The sequence below is a fragment of the Rhinopithecus bieti genome, unplaced genomic scaffold, assembly GCF_001698545.2.
Source record: "Rhinopithecus bieti isolate Rb0 unplaced genomic scaffold, ASM169854v2 scaffold_62, whole genome shotgun sequence".
Classification (NCBI taxonomy): domain Eukaryota; kingdom Metazoa; phylum Chordata; class Mammalia; order Primates; family Cercopithecidae; genus Rhinopithecus; species Rhinopithecus bieti.
The window spans coordinates 446,257-467,177 of NW_016802942.1; the positions used below are offsets into that span (position 1 = coordinate 446,257).

The 20,921-nt window shown below is 40.4% G+C and overlaps 1 protein-coding gene across 1 annotated transcript in view; it reads right to left on the bottom strand.

The window, feature by feature from the left end:
• EGFL6 (EGF like domain multiple 6) overlaps positions 1 to 20,921 on the bottom strand; it is a 64,557-nt gene that overhangs the window by 11,071 nt on the left and 32,565 nt on the right. The window contains 5 exon segments of the mRNA XM_017886916.1: positions 3,737 to 3,817; positions 4,926 to 5,246; positions 13,431 to 13,553; positions 15,359 to 15,493; positions 18,382 to 18,501. Of these exon segments, the coding sequence (XP_017742405.1) occupies positions 3,737 to 3,817; positions 4,926 to 5,246; positions 13,431 to 13,553; positions 15,359 to 15,493; positions 18,382 to 18,501 (780 nt within the window).

The window sequence follows — 20,921 nt, forward strand, 5'->3', positions numbered from 1 at the left end:
GGGTTTACGCCATTCTCCTGCCTCAGCCTCCCGAGTAGCTGGGACTACAGGCGCCCGCCACCTCGCCCGGCTAGTTTTTGTATTTTTAGTAGAGACGGGGTTTCACTGTGTTAGCCAGGATGGTCTCGATCTCCTGACCTCGTGATCCGCCTGTCTCGGCCTCCCAAAGTGCTGGGATTACAGGCTTGAGCCACCGCGCCCGGCCCCACTGTCTGTTTTTATAAAGTTTTATTGAAACACACTATGCCCATTCATTTGCATAACATCAATGACTGCATTTGAGCTACAATGATGGAGTTGAATAGTTGTGAAAGTAGTTTATGGCCCACAAAACTTAAAATATGTACTATGTAGCCCTTTAGAGAAAAAAGTTGGCTGACCTCTGATGTAGATAAATACCACTGGGAAAGGGGGGGTGAAGAATGAGATAGTTTTGATTTATAACTAAGGCTAGCCTCTGGCTCTGATTTTGGGGCTTTATATGTTAATGCTGGGGAAGAAAGGGATGGTAAGGAAAGGGAATAGGGTAAAAAGGAACACAGCAGCAGCTGATTCTTGACTCATTTTGATTTGCCAAATACTTTATATCATTTGATTAGGTTGTTTAAAAAAACATCTAGCATCAGACTCATTTTCAGGAAACTAAAACTGAGGCTCAAGTTCTGCAGACACTGAATGCTGGAGTTGGACCTGAATCCCAAATCAGAATGCAATCCAGGACCTTCCATCTTGCACATATCCTAAGTGAGCACACACACGGTCCCTTTCCTCACTTTCCTTTCTTCTTAACTCCCTATTTTTCCTCTGTGCAGCAAATATATTTTCTTTCTAGTCCCAGTTTTAAACGTAAAAGATGCCTTGCTTCCAGTCTTCAGTATTCTTTAATGAGTGCTAATACTAGTTAGTTAGATAGTTGATATTATCCCACAAATAGTGGAATATCAGTTTTTCAGTTGGTTTACAATTGTGGTGGTATGTTCCTCCCAAACTCTTCCCCTTCCTCCACATGGGGCAAGCGGGTGTGTAAACTGAGATGATGGAACAGTATATAGCAAACTATTCCATAAAGAGATAAAACTCAAGGCTTTGGTCTCACAGGTACATTCTTTCATTTGTATAGCACTTCATGGTTTGGAAAGTGCTTTCAAATATATTCTCTGGTTTAATCTACACTTGCCTTGAAGCAGATGCTGTTGGTGCCACACCAATATCTGTCAGTACTTATATTCTCTTGCAGGCATGTGGCTTTCTACTGGAAACACTCACAACTCTCTGTGTGAGGGTGCTCTCTGGTTGGAGCATTCTTGGCCCACCAGGTGGGCTAGAATGCTGGGGAGTTGTTTTCCCAGGGACAGCTGTAAACCAGTGATGGACAGGAGTTGTTGGATAGATATCTCCATTTCCTTGCCTTTAGAAAGGACCACTAAGTACTGGAATTGAATGTGAGCTAAAGTCACATTGGAATTCAGGCTTTCCCTGTCTTGTCGAGGGTCCAGGTGAGATCAAGTTTCCCCAGTGGTGCCCTTCCTTGCTTTCATGCCAGGCCAGGAGCACCAAGGAATCAGCACCCTCCTGGGAGCAGTCTTCAATCAATGCCAGATGGGAGTTGGTATATATATGACGCAGCCTCCTTATTCCTTCAGTAGGATAATTCTGAGCTATGTGTTCTACACTGGCTTCTGGAGGTCCCCAGTGGGATTGAGCTCCAGTTGCCCACAGTGGAAACTTGCCTGATAACGTACCCTTTATTGCCTCCTCTCTCCCCACCTCACTTCTGCACACCCCCAGCCAGCATTTCCTGGGATCATCTTCCACATAAACCACTTGCACACAAATTCTTATCTTGGGGTCTATTTCTGGGGAACCCAGCCTAAGACAGCACCTAAGAGATGAATATTGCTCTTATTCCAATTTTACATATGAAAGCAAGGAGGCACTGCAAATCCAAGTGACCTGTCCAAGGCAAACAACCAGTGGAAGAGTTGCAGTACACATCTGAATCTTCTGGTTGGGACTGAGCTTTCTAGGACAACTTACTCAAGGACTGTTGAAATTACAGGGTCATATGGTCATGTGCAAAATTTTAACCTTTCTGTGTTTCATTAGGAATCATGGAATAGAAAATAAACTAAGAAATCTGGTGGTTTGGGGATCCAAAGAGGAGTCAACGGATTCCTTCATGTCACTTATCAAGGGTAGGCAGAGTTGGGCCGAACTTGTGAGAATGTAGCTTACCCCCTGTACAATGAAACATTTTCTTTCTAACCAGGAAAATAGGCAATAAGTTGTCTACTGCAGAGAAATAAAAACAGAATACTTAGGAGAAATATGGAAGAAAACAAAATGCCTGTAGGAGCTGGGTCATGGGTTACTAGGCTTTGAAGAGTGCTAGTAGAAGCTTCTCAGATACAATTCGGAGGACTGCATTAGAGAGGTACATTTTTGCAGTGGAGATGGTCCTGTAAATGAAAGGGATAGGACTGGGCAATGTACTCACAGGGTAAACACAAAAGGGAATCAATTAGCACAAGGTTATGCTAATCTTTTACTTACCACATGTATAGTGCAATTCACATGTATAGTGGTAAGTAAAAGGAAGTTTGAAAAGGAAAAGGTTATGCTAATGTTTTAGTTACCATATGTATAGTGGTAAGTGAAAGAAAGTTAGAAAAGGAAAGAGATGATCAAGGCATTCATACTTATACCAAGTGAAAGGTATAAATATATAAACGGGCTTTTCCCTGAGGTCTGTGTAACTTGTCATGAGTGGTGAATGTTCTAAATAAACCAAGAGGAATTAGGGATCATGCCCAAGAAACTCCAGATTATGAGGCTTTGGTGGAATGATTATAAAAATGGTCCTGATTTTTATCCCTCTCTGTATCCACACTCTTTGTATGACTTCACAGCTCCTTCCACAACCTTGAAGTCTACATTGGCCTTGTGACTTGGCTTGGCCAATAGAATATGGCGGAAGTGATGTTGTACCATTTCTGGGCCTAGACCTCAAAATATCTTGTGTGCTGTTGCTCTCTTTCTTGAAAGCCCGCTGTTGCCTCATGAGAAAAAGCTTGGACTAGCCTGCTGGAGGATGAAAGACCACATAGAGCAGAGCTGAGTGAGTCCAATCCTCCCAACTGAGGCCTCGGGCATGTGACAAAGCACGGCCAAGATCAGCAAAATCACGAAGCGGGCCCACAACTGACTGTATGTGGACACATGGGTGAAACCACCCAGCCTAGCTCAGAGCAGCAGAACCATCCAGCCAACCCATAGACTCATACGCAAAAACAAATATTTATTGTTGTGGGCCACTGAGGGCTTGTGGTTGTTTGTTACACAGCACTATTATGGCAATAGGTAACTGATATAGGTACTTTGGGCCAAATTTAGTACATGAGGACTTTCAGGTTGTGGGTCCTCAGGCAGCAGAGTTGAAGAAAATATGTAAGTTTCTCCTATCTCCATATATACAGTCTGCTTCAACCATTCACTCTCAGCATCAGGTGGGAGTGGTAGGGAGAAGAGAATAGCCTTACTATATTTCAATCATTAGTACCAATCACACAAGGACCTACTATTTTAATACTGGCACTGTGTGTGTGATGTAATGATTTTTCCCTTGGGGGTTTATGAATGAAGCAGGGATTCATAAACAATCATTTCACTGTATGAAGAAATGAAAACGACATGGATAATGTGAAGGAGCATACACTTGGGAGAAAGAATTATTTACCTTTATGTTCCAGTTTGGAAGTTAGTGTTTTCCTTTGGACCAGAACCAGACCAAATTCACCTGCTTCATTCACCTTAGGGACTAATAAAGAACACTTGGTCAGTTAAGAAAAAAACCTTAAAGCCCACATGCTCAAAGGTATGAATCAAATGACCAAACAAAGAAGGTTAGATCATGTATTCTAATTACAGAATATATTAGAGCAGTGTTTCCCTAACATTTCCAAATAATTCACATTGGATCCAGTTTCCTCATCTAGAACATCTTTTCCAGACATTTCCTTGGGTGAAGTAGGCATCTACACTCTTGATACATCCCTTCTTACTAGGTTTTGGAAATATGTGTTTTGTTTTTTTTTTTCTTTTCTTGAGATTTTTCACTCTCTATTAAGACAGAGAATGTCAATGGATGCTAGTTCTTGGATGGATGGGCCTGTGTCAACTTTTCCTTTGGTTAAATCCATCTGGCATTTGTATATATGACCACCAGTCACAGAGCCAAGACTAGACAAGGCAAAATACAGAGGAAGCAACAAATGCCCAGTCAGAATGAATGGGAAAGTCTCAGTGTGGAGATGCAGGGTGGGTTAATATGGAAACCCTCCTGGGGGGACTGAGCCTTATGGTGGGTTCTGCACAGCAACCAGTGAAAAGGGAGTTATGGCAGTTCTCTAGTTCACATAGAAAACTGAAGCTCCACTATAAAGTTTGTCCTCCTACATTTGTCGATTTTGGCTTTTAAAATCATAACCACACAACTGTGAGGTTCCATTTTCTTAGACTAGGCCTGTAAAAGTGCCTTCAAGAAGTAAAAAGGTATAGCTTAGCTGATCCATGTGGTGAACCTCTCTTTGATTTGGGGGCATGCCTCATGGAGAGCTGGGCAGCCAAACCACTGCCCTTGCAGGACAAGCAGGCTTCCTTGGCTGGAAGCTAGAAGAGGAGGTCTGTGTCAAATAGGAAACCCCCCAGGTAGGGGAACAGGACCTCCCCTCTTTGGTTCCTAGAGCAGCAGGTTTGATTGGGTATCTGCAGAAGGTGTTCGTTTCTAGACTTTACAGAGAATGTTGCTTCTCAGGACCCAACCCATTTTACTTAAGCTGTGAAACCGGCTTTTTGTCTTCTTTCATTTGCCAGGATAAACTGCAATTCATTGCTCATAAAACATATAAAACAAAAATAACACTCACAAAACACATCTCCTCGCAGGCTTCGCTCCTCTATGTCATTCTTCAGGGCTTTCTCTTCTCTTTTCTCCTCCTCAAGGCCCTCTTTCATTTTCTCTTCATTCCCTTTTTTATCTCCATGAGAGTTTCTGCCTCTGGAAACACTCTTTTCATAGTTGAAGGGTTGCAAGTTCATCTTAGGGGTAGGAGTACTGGTGGGTTCTGGGGTAACATTTTAATTTTACCTTCCTTTTCATACTGTTTTGTGAGCAAGCAACTTCTTGATTCTGTCTTTGATGGTACCAGGTGCTCTGAGGACTTCCTTCACAGAATTTTCAGGGATAGCTAAAACAAATAAGAGGCAAGATATTCCAAATTGGCAGATAATTAAATTACTCACAAAATGGAGCATTTAAAAGTGCTGAAGTGTAGTAAGTGAATGCTTCCAGAATGAAACCACATGAGGCTCTACCATTTGATAAATTAGGAGTAACTATATTTGTATCTGTTTTAAGCAGTTCCAGTGTTATGGTAGTTATCTTAACTACCTTTTGTTGCTTTTGTTTTGCTTCAGAGACCACTTTAGTGAAACACCTACTACTACCCAGTTGGGCTACAGATCCCAAAGACATGGATTTGCCAAGGTCGTCTAATATTTCTGCTTTCATTGTGGTATTCTTCAAAGCCGGTATTGTCCTGATAGCCCTATAGATTTGTCCAAATTTGATGTTCAAAAATTACAGCTACAGCATTAGGTTGAACCATATAAATTGCTAATAATGGACCATTTGTGACCTACAAAAATGGTGACTTATGGTGCAAAATACACATACCCAATTTTCTTTCTACCTTTGAATTTTTTTCACCTCAGTCAACCATTACCTAAAGCTAAACGATTTTATTTATTAAATATTTCAGAGAGCCTTCTATGCTTACTATTTTTCATTCATTTTCTATTTCTCACCGCAAAAGTAAATTACTTTAAAAATGTACCTGTAGATCAATTCTTCTTATCCCTCAGTGGACTAATGACCCTTGGAAGAAAAACGTTGGTGTCAAAGAACTCAGGAGGTACAAAAAAGTTCATTTAGTCCAGGACTCTTGTCTTGTTGATGAGGCAACTGGGTTTTAAGTGACTTGCCCAAAGTCACTCATCATGCTAGGGACAGAGCTAAGATTTGGGAGTCGAGCATATGAATGACTTTTTTTNATTTCGCTATGTTGGCCAGGCTGGTCTTGAACCCCTGACCTCAGGTGATCCACCCGCCTCGGCCTCCCAAAGTGTTGGGATTACAGGGGTGAGCCACTGAGCCTGGCCATGAATGACTCTTTTTCCAGTCCTATTTCTATTATAGATTTATTCCTGCTTGAAGATTAAGGTTTCTTTTCTCTAGACTGTTTCAAATTCCTTGAGATCTATAATTCAAAGATATATGTCTCCTTTTCAGGGATATACTCATGATAATTCAGAATATCCAACTGATGTAAAGAAGTAATTAATTTTTTAAAAATTAAAAACACTGATATTTAAAATCAAATATATTGTCTCACTATAAAATATCTAGGCATGTACTAGTCTAAGACTAAGCAAGAAAGGATCTAATAATACCTCAATCAATTCACTTAATTCTATTATTTGGACATAGTTTAGAGATAAATGAAACAATGGGGTAGACATTAATTTTGATGCCTAAAAAGAGTACTATAAAAAATTGGAGTGGGATTTTATTAGAATATTTTTCTTGACAATGTTTTAACCTCTTCTCCTGCTTTGTTCCTTCTTCATCATTTGGCTGATTCAATCTATGTCAAAGTAGTAGAAAAATAAACAAGGAGAAGTCCACAACATTTGGGGTAACCAAAAGGGGAAAAGTGCTTTGAAAATATGTATGCTCTTAATTAATACATTGCTTTTACTTTGGAATCAAAAGAGCAAGATTTTTCTTTTCAATGAAATATTCTAGTTATTTCTCATTGTGACAGCCTGACTATAGGTACAAAACCAACATGTACTAATACAAGTAATGCATCATTATTCATTTTCCTGACCTTCAGATAGCTTGTTTCAGCTACTTTGCCAAAGGTTGCATGTTAAGTTATGACTGTAATGTGTGATCATATATAGACCTTCCTCTGGAGGCCCCACTGTAATTCTGTCCATGGTCGACTGCATCTTTCCCCAGTACCCGGCAAGAAAAATTAACAGGAAACCCCTATTCCCTGCAAATTTCCTTTTGCAATCAGTAACATAAAACTAAAGACCCTTAATAAATAATGAGGAAATAGTTTCAACTCACACCAGGCAAACCTAAACATCTGCTTTCAGTTTCTGCTTTGAAGTTTCAAATGTTCCTATTGAAAAGAAACAACAACTAAAACATCATAATCTTGATAGTGTTGACAATTTCATTCTCTTAGTATGTAAAGAGAAAGCTGGACAAGGATAAAAATGCACTTTAATGATATGCATATGCATAAGTAGATTTGGATTTATCTAGGTATCACTGTTTCAAATTTGACATTATGATGGTTTTCTCTTAAAGATTTATTGATTATTGCCTCATCTTTTGAGAATATAAAATGTGGGAGGGGCCAGGCATGGTGGCTCATGCCTGTAATCCCAGCACTTTGGGAAGCCAAGGCAGGCAGATCACTTGAGGTCAGGAGTTTGAGACCAGCCTGGCCAACATACACAGTGAAACACAGTCTCTACCAAAAATACAACAATTAGCTAGGAGTGGTGGCAGGTGCCTGTAATCCCGCTACTTAGGAGGCTGAGGCAAGAGAATTGCTTGATCCCAGGAGGCAGAGGTTGCAGTGAGCCGAGATCACACTACTACTCTCCAGCCTGGGCAACAGAGTGAGACTCCATATCAAAAAAAAAAAAAGGAGTTGCAGTAGGAGTGTCTTTGGCACACATTTGGGGAACTCAGATATAAAACTTAGGAATTTCAAAGTCTTCAGGTTCACAGGCCAGTTTTTTGTAAAGTTGACAATTTCTCTTGGGAGAGATTTGAGATGTCTCCCAACACCCATGTTGTCAAACACTTCTACCAACCTGAAAACCCTAATTTTAATTTCATATCTTTGGAATAAAACTTTATAGAAGATCACTCTTAGGTGGGAATATCTTACCCAGGAGGAATATGACTTTGACATTCATTCAACTGTGCTTAGTTCATTAGATGATCTATCATCTAGGAGGAGAAAAGTTCTACTAATCTGAGCTTTGGACACAGTCCTGGAAGAAGAAGCTTAATCACAGATGAGAAATGTATTCCAGCATGGGACCCAGGAAACAGGAAGGGGCTAGGATGGAACAAAAGATGAGCCAAGAGAGTTTGCTGGGGAGGACAAACTCTGTGAGTTCTCCATCACAGAGGATCAACCAATTGATCATGAACACACCTGTCCTGTGTTTAAGCAGATAATCCTGAAGCCCAGTTTCCTAAGTTTGACTCCTAGCTCCCACATCTTCTAGCCATATGTCCTCAAGTGAATAATTAACTTCTCTTTGCCTCAGTCTCTCCATTTATAAAATTGGGATAAGAATAGGTTTTTTTGGGAGGCTTAAATGGGTGAACACACATCGATTACTAAGATTAGTGCTTGGCACACACTCAACATGTGTGCTATTTTTAGCATTCATCACCCGAATGTTTAAAATCTTTTCCAGAGTTAGAAAAATTCCCAGGCCATACATCCAAATTTCTAATGTTTACAATTGAAGAAAAAAAATGGGGATGGCCTGCTTGTACCAAAGCCCATATTCTTGACTACACACTAAACAAACTGAATTAAGCCATAAGCATATTTTTAGTGATTAAAGAAGCTGCTTTTCAATAGAAATGATTGTTGAATTTTGGTAAGGAGGGCTTTGTCACTATTACTCCTACTCCTAGCACATGCTTATTGAGCATTTCATATATTCTGGACTGGTGCTGAGCTCTTTAGATGGACGTTTACTTATTCTGTATGAATAAATTTAATCATCAAAACAATATTAAGGGCTGGATACTATCATTCATATTTTACAGGTGTGGAAACTGAGGCACTGAAAGATTAAACAATTTGTTCTTGGTCCATAGGTAGTAGGCTAGCGAGTCAGGAATCAAGCTAAGGTAATATGATTCCAGAAGCTGTGCTCCTGGTAAGCCAATGGCAGTTTCCTTTCCTAAGTTGACTGTTACTCCCCAAATTGGGTATCATCTGGGTTTTGATTTTCTTAGAATGAGGTGTAGCTGCTGTCAAATCAAGACCAAATTATCTGGCAGTATATTATTAATACTTATATTAGAACAGTGGAACATATACACATCTACATTTAGGGTGCTTCTTCCTTTAGGTATAGAGGGGCGTTAGGATAATCTAACTCTTTTTCCATATTGCAATGTAGAGTCTGAACTTTTCAAAACAATGAACTTAATAAAAGTTGCTACATCAATGCCATATATATATATATATACACACACACACACACACACATATGTATATTTATGGAGATGGAGTCTCGCTCTGTTGCGCAGGCTGGAGTGCAGTGGTGCGATCTCAGCTTACTGCCATCTCTGCTTCCTGGCTTCAAGCAATTCTCCTACCTTAACCTCCCGAGTAGCTGGTACTACAGGCGCACACCAGCATGCCTGGCTAATTTTTTGTATTTTAGTAGAGACGGGGTTTTACCGTGTCGCCCAGGCTCGTCTCGAACCCCTGAGCTCAGGCAATCCACCTGCCTCAGCCTCCCAAAGTGCTAGGACTACAGGCATGAGCCACAGTGCCCGGCCTATGCCCTATATTATATAACAGCAATTTATATGCATACAAATGTATTTTGTAATATAACATTTTATAATGTTTTATAATGCTGAATGCTAACTAGATGTAATTTTCTCATTTTTGTTTTTATGACTCTTATATGTACATAAGAGTGGATTTTGGGGCATCCTTCTTTAAGCAATGAGTGTCAAGACCTTGTTAAGATGAATTTTCAATAGTAGCATGGCTGTTTATTTTATGGAGAATTAAAGCAAAATGAAAAGGGTTGGACAAGTAATATGGTGAATGACCCAAAGATAGTTTTCTCCTTTAAATAAACATTCTAGTGAAAGACTAAAGAAATAATTTAGCTGCAGAATGGATAACAAAATGCATAACTTTCAGATATTGACTAGAACAGTGTGATAAATTTGAGGTTTCAAAGAATAAAGACAAATTTCTTTTACCCCAAAATAAATTTGGATGGTCCAAGAAAAACAGACATTTTCTTGACACAAGAAATGTTTGTGTTGATGTGGGATTTACAATTTCAAAGCACTGAGTTACAATATAGAAAACACAGGCTGGCTGCAAAGAACTACCTAATTGCATGCTTAAAGATGTTGCCTTCATTTTAACATTAATAATACATTGCAGTTTCAAGGGGATCAAATGACAAGGAAGAAAGATGGTTCCAGGTTTACTCTGGGCCTTCGATTTTACACCTAGGGGTAGGAGAGTGGGTATGTGGGGTGAGTTGCCCACTTACTGAAACAGATGCTTTCCTGAGGTGTCTTTTTTTGTATGCACAGCATTTTCACATTTACCTTTGTGAAATTTCAGAGTGGGTGGCACTTAACAAACAGCTGATTGAAATGATACTAATAACAATAACAATCACAGCTAACTTTAATGAGCATCTACTATGTGGTCCCGCTAAACTAAACTCTCTCTATATCCCCTCATTTAAACTTCACAATGAACCTCTGTGAGACATATTTGTGTTAGTGTGGGTTCCTCCAAGCAGAGCCTGAGACAAGGATTTGGGTGCAGATGACTTATTTGGAAGGTGATTCCAGGAGGCAGAAACTGGGGAGAGGAGACAGTGAGACAGGAAGAGAGAAAAGCCAAAAGATGGTGCTTAGATGGACAGGTAATCGCTGTGGGTAAGTGGGGCTCAGTCCTGCTGGGGACATCTAGGAGCCAATGTAGAACACACCTTAGAACTGCTCCACCCCGTGAAGTGGAAGCTGGAGTATTTATCCAGAGACTCCTGTCACAGAGAGAGCACTGCTAGAGATACGCATGCAACTGTCTACCCTGCCTCACTAGGATTAGGGAGCTCCAAGGGACTGTGGACTAGCCCATTACAAGAACCCACCACAGTACTACCATAAAACCCATTTTGAATAGGAGGAAACTGAGCTTAGAGAGGTTAAGAAATTTGCTAAAGGTCACAGCCAGCATGGCGCAGAGCTAAGATTTAAATTCAGGCCTTCCCAACCTGGAATGTACATGTTCAAATTTGGTGGCATAAAGGAACTTTGAGCACGGGTCCCTTGGGCACTCATCCAATATGGAAAGCTGATTTATTCAGTCTCCTCTCTGGGGGCCTCCCAAGGTTATAGTGTCCTTCCCCCCAACCTACCTATGCACAGCCCTGCCTGGGCAGCCAATTTCTCTCTCTCTGAATCAAGTTTCAGAAGGACATCACTGGATACTTCCATCTAGAGGGATAGAAACCGTGGCATCCAGTTGCTGGACACTAAGTGGTCATTTATTACCATCTCCAGCCCAATGCAGGAATCTGTCTCAGAGCCCCCAGACTGCAAGCCAGGGGCAGTGGAATGTCCCTACTCCATGGGGTTCCCTGCTCCACTCTTAAATACCTAGCAGCCATTTTTAAGAGAGAATGTAACCTCCACCCACTGGACTTAGTTTGCTTGGGAAAGCCACTTTTACTTCATATTTCTTAAAATATTTACAGGCACAATTTATTCTTTTCCATACTATATTTCCCAGACTAAATGCTGCCCTGTTCTTTTGGCAGTCCTTCACAGAATTTGATTTCCAGACTCATTTTCTTTGGTTATATTATTTTATACATACTCTTGTCCAGTGGTGCTCAACACTAGCCCACTGGGGTACTGTGAACTTTTTATGGGTGTGGCGCTAAATGTCTAGCATGGTACATACAGTTTATTTTTGTATGACTGAGTGGACACTGTTACAGTCATTTGCATCATTGGGAGCATTGGTCAGATGGGGATATGGAATGTGATGTAAGTCAGGGTACACCTTGCAGCCATATTTATTGAACATGCAGGAACTCTGCTAAGGGGTATATAACAGAGTTGAATCAGGGCAGTCAACAAGTCTAGTCACACTATGAGCCAGTGCTAAAAGGGTCATGACCAGAGGGATAAACCTGCATGACTTTATTTATTTATTTATTTATTTATTTATTTTAATTTTTTGAGACAGAGCCTTACTCTGTTGCCCAGGCTAGAGTGCAGTGGTGCAATCTCAGCTCACTGCAAACTCTGCCTCCCAAGTTCAAGCAATTCTTGTGCCTCAGCCTCCCGAGTAATTGAGATTAAAGATGTGCACCACCATGCCTGGCTAATTTTTTTTTTGTATTTTTAGTAGGGACAGGGTTTTACGATGTTGGCCAGGCTGGTCTTGAACTCCTGACCTTAGGTGATCTGCTCCCCCGGGCCTCCCAAAGTGCTAGGATTACAAGTGTGAGCCACCACACCCAGCCGAACCTGGATGATTGTTTACTAGGGAAGTGACTGCGCTGTAATCATAGCTGCCTTGCCTTGGAAGACATTCCTGGTATTCACCAAGATTTCTAGTTTTCTTCTCTTTTGGGCACACAGCAAGTTTATTATTATTTTTGTCCCTTGAAGTTAGATACTTCCAAGTTGAATAAACTAACAGCTGGTGCATGATTGCCCATGCTTCTTTCTCTGTTGTGACAAACCCTAAGGCCTTGAATTGAGACCATGGTACCATAAAATGATGGGGCCTCTATCAGTCTGTGTCCTTAAGTGACTGTACTGAGAAGAAACCCCCGAAAAATTCTCTTTGGACATATTACTTGAGTGAGAAATAAACTTTTATTGTTATTGTAGTTATTAATAGCAGTGACATTTTATTGTTAGATGTCTGGTTTATAAATTTAAAGTTTTAACAAAAAGTATTAAATATTTCATCAGCAAGAACAATGGAACTCTCTGCTATATACATTAAAACAAGTGGATCCAGCCTTGAGGATGACAGATAAAGTGATCATACTTTAATGAAGATCAGCTTCATCATACTTTGTTTTGGCTGTGCATTCTGGAAAATGTCCAGATTCACTTGGTTAAAAAACCTTTGTGGTTTTAAGCCACTGTTATTTTAGGTTTGCTTGCTACTGCACCATAACTCAGTCTATCCTGATAGATACATTTGCTCAGTGTCTTTTGTCCTTAAATCTTTTGTTCAGTATTTGAAGTATGTCATGGCCAGAAAGATATTAAGTACCCTTGCTGTTCATTAAGTTTAGTGCCTACAACTTCAGTGAGTATTGGAGATGTGGTCCAATTAGCAAAGAAGAAAAGGCTGAGGCAGAGAGTTAAACACTGCACACATACACAGAGTGAGGGTAAGGGAGAGGGAGAGGGAGAGGGAGAGAAAGACAAAGAAAGGAGAGAAATAGAGGGAGGAAGGAGATATGGGGAGAATGCTTCATTGGAAATAGCTAAGACACCATGACCAAATGCTACTTACCAGAACACCGAAGTCCATTGCCTTTATATCCCTGCTTGCATTTACACTTGAAGGACCCTTGGGTATTGAAGCAATTGGCATGGTGGCTGCACGTATGGCTATCCATTGTACATTCGTTTATATCTAAAAAAGAACATTCCAGTGAACAACTCTGAGATACAGGGCTTGCTGAAAGACTCTCCCTTACACTTGAACAACTGTAGGGTCAAGCACTAAATGCCCCTGACAAACCAAGCGTTGCCTGAGAACTGAGAGGTGTTCAGAACTGCAGGCTCATTGGCCAGCAGCCCTGGCTTTGTTTGCTGCCTGGTATGTAGGGAGTGTTTGCTGCTTCCCTCCCCCACAGCAATTTCATCTTCTGCTTATCAATGCTATCGAAATGTGTAAGATGTTTACGTTTTCTCTTAACTTTTCATCTAACTTAGAACTAAATAACAATATCAGAAAATCAATTCTATATTCGGAAGGTCTTGAAACTCCTAACAAACAAAGGCAAGATCAACTAGGAACCATTGACATCATCTAACTTATAGGCACAGGCATTTTGTTCTAAGATTGCCAGGAGAAAGGATCAGGCTGGTCTGAGCTTGTCTGCTGGGTTTAGAGGAGGAAAATTTGCCAAATTCCACCCAAGTGAGAGGTTCATTTGCCGTATTCTCCACCCCATTTTCTATCTATGTATTTGTAGACATATATGTACAAAATAACCTGTTGGTTTTAATTTAGCCACAAAGCTAAGCTAAGACGCTAATCTTAATCACCTTTAAAGTCTCAAAGATTTGTTTCCTTTTGAAGCTTTCCATGTGAATTCCACCCTGTTCTGTGGAACCTCCCCTTAGGTATTAGGAAACAGGATTAAACTCTGTAACACAGCATCATAGGATTACAGGGCTGGTTTGGTCTACAGGAGGGCGTGGGGTCCAAGTCCATGAGAAATATGGATTATATGATCCTCTCTAGGATGGACTTTGTGTTTGAAATTTGAGGGAAGAGCTGTGGAAGCTTCACAAGATGGTTTGAAGAAACCCAGCAATTGAGTGTTGCCCCAATATGATTACACAATATGTGTCCTGGGAAGCCCCGAGTATAGCGTTGAAATAAATCCTATTTTTTCTCAACTATTAGCCTTCCATGTCATGCATATACCTTTGTTACACGTGTTATGGGTAGAGAAATCCACAGGGAGCCCGAATTTCCCTTCACTATAGGGCAGGCCCCATCCTACATTATATAAAGGGCAATGGGAATGCATCTAAGGACTCCCCAAATACCCCACCTCACTTGTTCACGGAGGCTTGAAATCCATTCACTAAGGAATAAAATATTTCACATAGATCAGGGCAATAGCTAACTGGTACCAGAATCTTATCAGAGAGTGATTTTGGTAACTGTGGAAAAGGAACATTATATTTGGAGCTTGAACTATGAAAGGGCTGAAAGAGGGGAAAGGAAAAAGCATAGGCCTTCATGTCTCTCATACACTTCTCTAAAGCCACCCCTGATGGAGACTGTTATAAACAGATCACTGAGATCAAGATTAGATAGACCTTGTTATTCTTCCTTTTACCAAATATAAATACTGCTTTATTGTTCCCATTTTTAGATGTGTAACTGGAGATAGAAAAAAAATATAAACAAAACAAAAAGCCAAATTAAAAGAGTCCCACCAGAATCATCTCAAGATAATCGTTTCCACAAGAGAGCTGTATTCCTTACTTTAAATCTTTATTGATCTAGCTTTATAATTGATGTCATTGGAATTCCCTAAATGCCAGACACCTAAAAAAATAACCTTTCCTTATTGTTAAGCTGGTCAGCACAGTAGATTGTTCAACTAATAGATTGAATTGACATCAAAATATCTGCAGAGAAGGCTCAAAGGTTTGGTGGGGACAGGAAAAAAAGGAAAAGGTGCCATCGAATCTTACCCATACAGTCATATCGGCCACTGATATAATGCAGTTCAAAACCAATGTGACATTTGCAGTAGTAGCTTCCAAATGTGTTCACACATCTTCGATTGTAGGGACAGATGGCTTTACCAGAGGCACATTCATCAATATCTAGGGTGTAAAACCAGAAGGTGTCAGTGATAGTAAGAAAAGTAGCTGCATGCATGCATGCACTCATACACACACACACACACACACACACACATACACAGCATGCACCATGCATGCACATGCGCAGTTTCTTTACCTGGGAAACTGATTATAGTATACTGGTGCCAACATCATATCCTCTGGCAAGTGTTCTAGATCCCCCAGGCACACACACAGCTCTTCACTTTATGTATTTATATTACTTTATACCTTTTTAAGAGGCATTATCTTTCCATAATGTCATTACTTACATTCACATCTTCTGTTAGGCCCTGACTGTTCTCAGGCAGGGAGCATGTGTCTGGCACTTGGTACCTATACATTACATGTGTGCCGAGTGAATATTTTCCCCAACTGAGTGAATATTGTATATTGTATAACATATACAATTTTTGAAACTAGAGTCAGATAGCTACACTTTCAGCAAACCAAACACACAGACTTTCACAATTTGCATTTTACAAAATAACTATTTCATGAGTAAGACTGTCCAAGGCCCCTGCAATATTGACTCACAGAAATGTGGCAGTGAAGGCATGCACTTATGCGTAAATTGTGGGTCAGGTGTAATTATGTAATGATGTAATTTTAGCCAACAATAGGTGTGTTGTTCCTTTTCTACCATTGAAAGTCAGGTTACAGAGGGGCTGACAGCTATGCTGACCAATCCACTAAGACTCAGGCTTGGTTTAACTTTCAGATGTCAAATCAAATAGATGTTAGGTTGTTCTTCTGAACCTGGCTTAAACAGGCAAGTTGGTGTTATCTTACTATTTCCCTTGCAGGTTTTTTTTTTTTTTTTTTTTTTTTTTTTGAGACAAGGCCTGGTCTGTCACCCATGCTGGAGTGTAGTGGAACAATCATGGCTCACTACAGCTTCAAACTCCCCAGGCTCAAGTGGTCCTCCCACCTTAGCCTCCTGAGTAGCTGGGACTACAAAGCATATACCACCATGCCTGGCTACTTTTTATTTATTTTTTGTAGAAACGGGATCTGCCTACGTTGCTCGGGCTGGTCTCAAACTCCTGAGTTCAAGCGATCCTCCCACCTCAGCCTCCGGCATAGCTGGAACTACAGGTGCACATCACCATGCTCAGCTATTTTTAACAAACATTTTTTTAATAGAGATGGGGTCTTGCTATATTGCCCAGGCTGGCCTCTTGCATTTTCCAAATAATAAATAAGTGTTGGGTTGAACAAAATTATTTCTGGCGGTCATTTTCATGCACATCATCTTTCCCTTCCAATAAAAATGGCACCCAACAACTCAAAGAGATGGGTGGAAATTTGGATTCAGTTTGGTCAAGCAAGAATTTAACCTTGTTCATTATAACATCTTTTATCTAAAATAGTAAAGTCCTGTGAAACCTATTTAAACTCTTTGCATTATCTCTCCAAAGAAGTAGAAAAAGCGTTTAACTAATTTAGGATCCATTTGGCTGAGCTTTCTAAATGCAGTTTTTTTTACATTATGTATAGTTAGGATAAATAAACATCTAGCACCTTGACTGAAAAGTATTTCTATTGCAGTGAAGAAGATTATGAAATCATACTGATATGTGCTTCTTTAAATCACAGAAGATTAAGAATTCTTTCAACATTCTGATTTGGTTTGATATCCCTCATTAATGCTAAGTGCTCACTTACTCTAAATATTATGTATATTAGGTGCAATGTAATTAAGTGTTATGAGTATATACAATTTGATGGCAATTTTATGGTTGAACATAATTCAAATCCACAAAGGTACCAAAGCACAAAGTGAAAAAAGTGTTGCTTCAGTTACTGAGAGTGCCCTGTGGGTGCTCCATCCACAGCTCCTCAGCATTCAAGTTTCCATCCCTGCCAAAGGCTGTTTGCTGCACCTACGACATTGTGCTTTGCTACTGACCCAGGCCAGGCTGGGAGTGCTGGGGGGTCATGTCCCAGAGCAGCCTCCCATCAATGAAGGGCAGAAGTTGGTGGATGAATATCCAGCACCCCTGCCCCAGAGGGAAAATTCAGGGGCAGCTTCCCTCTGCCTCCCAGAGGTGCCCCCAGCTCATTTAACCTGCTCATCAGATTCACTCAGCATTGGTACTTTCCTTTCCCTGGGTTACTTCCCTACTCCTCAACCAGTGTTTCCTGGGTTCACCTCCCAGATCAACTAGTTGCTCAGGGTCAGCTTCTGTGGAACCCAAAACTAAGACACCAAATAAGACAAAGGAGAGCAAGAGAGGAAAGTTCTAAGCCAATGGATTTGACTAAATTCAAAGTTATAAACAAATAATTTTTATGTTCCCTTAATTAATATTATGGACTTAATCTGCTCATTTTCTCCAGTTAAATTAATTATACTTAGTTCATATAACTCAGAGCAAGTTTTAAAGACAACATGAAATTGATTACATGTTAATGTAAATGATATAGAAGGTATATACTATTTTCAATAATGTTGTACCTAAAAAATAAGTAAATGTAGTTTTTCCAGAAAATATTAGCTAGAACCCAGAATAAAGCTCAATGGTCCTTAGGATCTTACTCATTAAATGACAATATGTAAGTAGTGGAATTTATATTGGATGGTAATTTAAATAAAATGTACATAGTAAATATACTAAAATTATCTTTATCCCTTTTCTACTATGGCATTAAGGCAATACAAAATAATAGAAAAATGGGTTTTTAGCATCCCAAAGTATATCTAGAGCATATGTGGCTAAAAGTATCTCAGAAACGGATATAAGTCTGTACTTTTAGAAGTTTGCAATGTCTAGTCAACAAGTTGATTGTGATGAATTAAAAAAGATTCAGTAAAGGGGCAGTCAAGGGAGGAGAAGGAGGAGTAGAGGTGATTCCTGCTGTTGTACCTAGACAGACTCTTCCATTTGGGGCCAGGAGAAGTCCTGAGGATGGACACAGGCACTGTGGCCCTTCTTCTGTGTCTTCACAGCCGTACTGACAGTTTGTCATGGCACATGTCCTAGAGTCTGAAAAAGTAGACAAGGATTAGCCTTTCTCTCTTGAGATGATAAAAAGAGCTTACTAAGAAACTATCACCAAATTCTGGGCCATTGAATGGAACATGTTGCATGGCATTGTAGGACAAGTTTCATTGTCTGAGTCCCAAATGGAGAGCCAAAAGGAATCAGTAGGGGTGGCATCTTGGTGACCCCGGGGCTGAATCCTACTCATGGTCTGCTTTCTTGGCCACTTCACTGAATTTGATTGTCTTTAGGCAGGGCATGCACCCCTCAGACTATATCACTTTCTCTACTTGTGTGTGCACTAGCTACTCTTTCATGTCACCTGGCTGGCCTCAATAGGTTGAAATGCAACGCTGATGGAGATTATCAACCTGAGTAATCAGGGTAAAAGAATCTACTCTGGAGATCTCTCTAGTGGAGGAACCAGCCCCCAATATGTTAACATAGGTTCTTTCTGTTTTCCCTAAGTGTTGGTCGGTCTGAGAAATAAAGAGAAAGAGTACAAAGAGAGGAATTTTACATCTAGGCCTCTGGGGTAACATTACATATCAGTAGGTCTGTGATGTTCCCTGAGCTGCAAAACCAGCAAGTTTTTATTAGAGATTTTAAAAGGGGAGGGGGTGTATGAGCAGGGAGTAGGTCACAAAGATCACATGCTTCAAAGGGCAATAAAGGTCACAAGGCAAAGGCAAAATTAGAATTACTGATGAGGGTCTATGTCCTGCGGTGCTGATGAGGGTCTATGTCCCCTGTGCACGTATTGTCTTGATAAACATCTTAACAGGAAACAGGGTTCAAGAGCAGAGAACTGGTCTGACCAAAATTTACCAGGCTGGAATTTCTCAATCCTGCTAAGCCTGAGGGTACTGCAGGAGACCAGGGCGTATTTCAGTCCTTATCTCAACAGCATAAGACAGATACTCCCAGAGTGGCCATTTATAGACCTCCCCCCAGGAATGCATTCTTTTCCCAGGGTATTCCTTGCTGGGAAAAGAATTCAGCAAGATCTCTCCTACTCATATGTCCATTTATGGGCTCCCTGCAAGAGGAAAAATATGGCTCTATTCTGCCCAACCCTGCAGGCAGTCAGACCTTATGGTTATCTTCCCTTGTTCCCAGAAAATCACTGTTATTCTGTTCTTTTTTAAGGTGCACTGATTTCATATTGTTCAAACACACATGTTTTACAATCAATTTGTACAATAGTGATCCTGAGGTGATGTACATTTTCAGCTTATGAAGATAACGGGATTAAGAGATTAAAGTAAAGACAGGTATAAGAAATTATAAAAGTGTTAATTTTGGGAACTGATAAATGTCCATGAAATCTTCACAATTCATGTTCCTCTGCCATGGCTCCAGCTGGTCCCTCTGTTTGGGGTCCCTGATTTCCCACAACATCTTTCCATACATATCTAGCCTCAGTGAGAGTCACTTAAGTCACAAGACTTTGTCTTTTAGGTCACTGAACTACAACGTGTGGCAGATATAACTGATCAGTTATCTGAAGACCATTCTGGACTCTTTTCTCTTGCCATTCCCAGCACTGAGGCTTTTCCCAGCTTTCCTTCAGCAAGGAGTGGCCATATGATGCAGTGTGGTCAAAGAGATATAAAAATAAGTCCACTGGAGGAAATGAGGCTTCTGGAAAAGATATTACGCATCATAAAAAGAGACAAGCATAAAAGAGGCATTGGTTCATTGGCATCACCCGTACCCACTTAGTTTTGTCTATTTGCCATATATGTGTGATGTCCGGAGCTAGGGCAGCCATACTGTAACTATGAGGCCACAAGCATGAGAGTAAAATCAATACTCTGAGGATGACAGAGACTGACTCCTTCTTGAACTGCTCTGGAACTGCTTTCCTTCAGCTTTTCAAGTAAATGAGACAATTTACTTGGCTTTTTTGTCACTTGTTGCTAAATATAACTTATCTCACACAAATGCATTTCCATAACAGCGGCCCAGTGTGTGTGGATTAGAAATGCAAGGGGCTAAGAAACTCATATGGTTTCAGCCCAATGTCCACAACAGAGGGGCATGGTGAATGTACTCCCTCCCTCCATTCCCCTCCAGAACATGCCAATCACCCAGCTGGACAAAAGAGACCCAAGGGGTCAGGTGGAATCCAATGAGCATCCAGGAGAGAGGTCTAGGGCTATCTGGACACTTTGACCTATAAACAGGGAGGCATAGGTAACCCCTAGATATACAGAAAGAGACCCAATGTATTGTAACAAACATCTACCTATGCTTATATTACTTCTTTATTCTTTCATCTTTTCTCTTTAGTTGTCTTCTTTTAAAATTAATCTTCAAAATTAACCTAATTCTATTTTTCCTTTTGAGGAAAGATATCTTTTTTGGCACTGACTGGGTTTTCATGGAACGTTTCGGAAACATCCATTAGCATACATCTT